Source organism: Lepeophtheirus salmonis, chromosome 14 (genome assembly GCF_016086655.4).
Source record: "Lepeophtheirus salmonis chromosome 14, UVic_Lsal_1.4, whole genome shotgun sequence".
Taxonomy (NCBI): domain Eukaryota; kingdom Metazoa; phylum Arthropoda; class Copepoda; order Siphonostomatoida; family Caligidae; genus Lepeophtheirus; species Lepeophtheirus salmonis.
The window spans coordinates 6,032,502-6,037,125 of NC_052144.2; the positions used below are offsets into that span (position 1 = coordinate 6,032,502).

General features: G+C 28.4%; 1 protein-coding gene across 1 annotated transcript; it reads right to left on the reverse strand.

Moving 5' to 3' along the window:
* Positions 1 to 1,029: 1,029 nt before the first annotated feature.
* On the reverse strand, positions 1,030 to 1,969 carry LOC121129118 (uncharacterized). Its single transcript, XM_040724795.2, has 2 exons — positions 1,580 to 1,969; positions 1,030 to 1,523 (listed from the first exon to the last, which is right to left on the reverse strand). Exons 1-2 carry the CDS (start codon positions 1,899 to 1,901, stop codon positions 1,144 to 1,146), a joined length of 702 nt encoding a protein of 233 aa, XP_040580729.1. The 5' UTR covers positions 1,902 to 1,969; the 3' UTR covers positions 1,030 to 1,143.
* Between the last annotated feature and the right edge of the window lie 2,655 nt (positions 1,970 to 4,624).

Consider the following 4,624-nt stretch of genomic DNA (forward strand, 5'->3'; position numbering starts at 1 on the left):
GATAATAAGAAATAAATTGTTTTTTTTTACCTTATATGAACTTTGCTTATCAAATAAGTATCTATTAGTTTTTGATGAAGTTGAGTAAATAATATTAAAAAAAAATCTACAATATTATATTTTTGTAGCTATCTTTGCACGCTTCAGGAGTTTACTGAAAAGTATACTCCTGAAGTATGCAGAAATACGTCTTTTATTTATTTTAATTGTCAAGAAAAAAGTAGAGATTCAAACTCCCAACAACTTTTGTTTGGAAGTGAAAAAGTAATGCAAGATAAATTAATAATTAAATGGAGGTTAAAGAAGAATACAATTTTAGACTTTTGAGTTTTTATGTAAATTTAAAATATATGTAAAATCATAAAATATCGGAGATTATATAAAAAAGTTTTTTTGTGGAATAACCCAGTTCCAATGTTTGATAAAACAGATAGTGTTGAGACACTATTTAACTAAATAATCGGAGAACTAAGAGCTAATTTAAGGAAAGTTTTTTTAGTAATTCAACAGAAAGTAAAACATAAAAATTTAACTTTAACTAATTAACTTAATCAAGTATAGTTAAAGTTAATATAATACAGTTTATAAAATTAACTACTTAAGTTAAAAGTTAATTTTGAAAAAAAAAAGTAACTATTATATTAAATTGAAAATAACGCTGTTTGAATAAATAATTAGTTAAGTTAAAAGTTAATTAACTAAACTTATCTAAGTTAAGTTAAGTTACATTAACAAAGATTGCCTCGGATGAATATTTGATAGAGCTCTAAAAGTTATAGATAATCCAGGAAATCCAAAATTTATCTAAGAATGAGCTGGTTTTATAAAAAATTCCTTTTGCAAGTCAGTAGTGTTGATTACACCATGTCAGTGTTCAAAAATTGCAAATGCCCTCTATTGTCAAAGTCGCTCTCCCCCGCCAAAACAAGATAAATAATTAATTATCATATATTATAGAACCTTTTACATAATATATGTATGTTTACCGACTTTTATCTTTGTTTATAAACAGTAAATAGGCCAGTAATATTTCGATAATAGTTGAATTATCTTTTTATTGTACATATATAAATTTAGAATAAACAGTTTCGAGTTTTTTTGTAATGTTTTTGTTTTTTCAAAAATTAAAGAAGATGATTTTTCTTAAACGACATAAGATGGAAGACCACCGGGAGCAGGAGCACCATAACCACCAGCAGCGGCGGCGGCTGAAGCAGCAGAAACACTACCGGCAGAGGCGGTTGAAGCAGCAGAATCATCACCAGCAGCACCAGATGAGGAGGCAGCAGCAGCGGCTAAAGCGGCAGAAGCTTCTTCTCTTGCAAGAGCGAGTTCTTCATTCTTGGAGTACAAACCTTCGGCATCAGCACAGTTAAAGTTGGACCATAAGTCACAGGTGAATATTTCTTGGTTAAAGATAGTTCCGTTATGGCAGAGAGCAGATGCTTTCAACAAACTGCCTTCCCCATCAGCAATACAAATGTGGAAGGCTTGGCATTCAGCCTCAGGATCAGCATAGTATCCTATAAGAAATGATTACATCAAAATTTTTAGCATTATCATTGATGTTGTTATTTACCTCCTTCAATTTGGCCCTCACAAGAGAAGGATGTTTCTGGAACTTTGTTGTAGATGGGGTAGTCTTCTCCAGGTACTCCAGGAATAAGAGACTCGCCCTCACCATCAACAGCAGCGTCACCAGTTCCTGCACCTGCATCACCAGCGCTTACAATTTCTCCACCAACGCCTTCAACTTCTCCACCAGCGATTCCTCCAGCAGCATATTCATCTAATGGATCAGGTCCACCATAGCTGGAAAGAGGGGGAGCTCCATATCCACCTAATGGCTTCTCAGCGAGAGCAATGCTACAAAGGGATGCTAAAACAATGAATACTTTCATTTTGGAATAAGGAGTAAGCAATTCTTTTTAGCTATTGGTGTGAAGATGACTTTGCATATAATGATGGCTGAATGAAATTTGTCATGCCTTTTATACTTTGTCATACTATGTTGTGTCATCTTTTTCTTTCTTTCTTTCCTTACTCATTTTTTAAACCAACAAAACCAGTTCATTATTTATATCTTTCTATAATTAGTAATATTTTGAAATAGTTCATAATATTTTTAAAGTAATTTAGGGCTTCTTAAGGGTTAACCTGTGACTCAATTTTTACCTTTTTTTTGTCTTTGTTCATATTAAAATTAAATGGATCCTGTGAATTTGAATGATTTCATCAGTAAATATGTAATAAAAATTTCTTTCTGTATTTTTCTTCTATTTTTAATCTTAATGAACATTGTAATAAATGGTTTTTATCTTGTAATAAATAACTGAAGTTAAATTAATATAATTTGTATGCACTTAAATAAAGTTACCCTCTGTGTTTCTGATTATGACTAGAGATTAATAATATATATATTGCTGCTTGAACCTTTTGCTTTACTCAAAGTTTGCCTCAAACCTAAAAATACGATGAAAATACTTTAACAGATATAATTGAATATTCTTACTAATCACTTTTTAGTAAATTAGTCATGCTACTACAAGTTTTGGGCGCCCATTCTGTACTTAAGTCAATATAAACGTAAATGACTTCGTGTTGATACGATATATTGTAATTATATCAATCAAAATAATTTATATTCAGTTGAAACATCAAAGTATTTATCCATAACACATAATACATAAACCAAAATATATTTTCAAACAAAAATCTTAAATACTATTCAAAGTATTGACTTTTTTAAAGACCCGATTTTTACATTAGGAGAAGTTTTATGTCTTTATTTTATCACAAACTATAATTTTTACATTGTAGTCAAAAATACTTAATTTATTAGATTTCAAAGGAGGAGTCCAGTTTTAGTCGTTTATTTGTAGAAAGCAGATATTTTCTCAGACTCAGTAACAGATAAAATATTTTGAATATGAAAACATGTTCCTACATTTCTTATTATATATTTTTTTCTTTTATTTAAATTTTACAAGTCGAAAAATAGTACCAACTTCAATCAAAATTGAAGGTCTAACTGATACAAAAGGTAAAAACGCATAATTGACCTAGAATGGACAACCAGTAGAGAGTTAAACCTCTCCTTAAAAAAAAGTTAAGTTTGTATCTTAATTTATTCTTAAGTTATGGTGGAGTATGCATTTTTTACGTTTTGTCTTTATTTCATCTCTGAAAATTTAATAACCTCTTACTTTGACCATATATTATTATCTTTTTACAAATTTTGATCAAAATCAATGTGCAACTTTTGCCACAATCCTGGTGACTTACAGACAAAAAAAATAGAGTAAAAATATTACCCCTGTTTTAACTTCCTAACAAACAAACATAGTTAAAAACGTAACCTATATTCAACTTTGTTAAAGAAGTAATTAAATTTGGAATTTCCCATAGGTCCAAAAACTCCCACGAAAACAGGGCCACGGAAGAGGAACCATAGTTACGATATATAGTAACTTTGACAATCATATTGATTTCAAAATCATTCAAACCGTCCAGGAATTTGCTTAAGACGACGAATTCAATATTAGTGACATTTTCCAAATTATTTGATATAAGTTGTATCAAATAATTCATTAAACCGAAAGCCATGTCAATGATACACATAATAACATGTTGGTGTAAAACGTGACAATACTAATATCTAGTATAACTAGTTTCATTATTATCAATAATATGTCTGGTATAATATAACTAAATAAAACTTTTAAACAAAAAAAAATCACTCTGGCTTGGCGAATTGTCGTCACAAATAACAAAAACATTTATGTCATCACATCACATTGTTTTCAAAATTTGTGTTTAAAAAAATAAACAAATATTTAATAGATTCACCAATATTACTCGTTCTATTTAAATATAATATTTATTATTTCAAATGATACTCCTAATATAAATAACAACTCCTAAATTAGCAAAAAAAATAATTATAATGCACATATACTGTTACTCAAAGTTTTTATAACTGGACATGATAAAAACCAGAGACCAGGGGGGGAATATACAATATTTTCCAAAGATACATATTCCCTTTAATTTCATATTGAGGATAACTTTTCAAAAATCAATTTAAAAAAAAAAATGGATAATTAAAAGATGGACTAATAATTACACAAAATTTCATACTTTTATCTGATTCAATATATCCATATTACCTTTGTTAAATATTTATTATTATAAATTTTTTTAAATAGTACTTTGGAGTAGTCCCAAAACTTAATAACTTTCTCACACCTCAGTTATGTATAATCAACTATTACATTTTTGTTAAAGTTCTTTTCAAAAAGAATAATTTTAATTACAAAAATAGGTTTGATTAGTCATATATCTGATAAAATTTAAATCCTTGAAAAAGGAGGCATTCACTATTTCCTTCCAGTAGTTTTTACTTTTTATATCGAGTATTAAATTTAAATTTACGCTAATACATTATACATTTTGTAAGACGTAAAATTACAAACTAAAGAAATAAAATTTGCAAAATAAAAAAAACACAAAAATACGGGTTCCTATGATAGTTACGCTTTACACCTCAGTACAAGTTTTTGATGAAATAGAAAGAAAAAAAAATGAAGATGAGTCCTATATAAAGTATGAGATATTATACAGA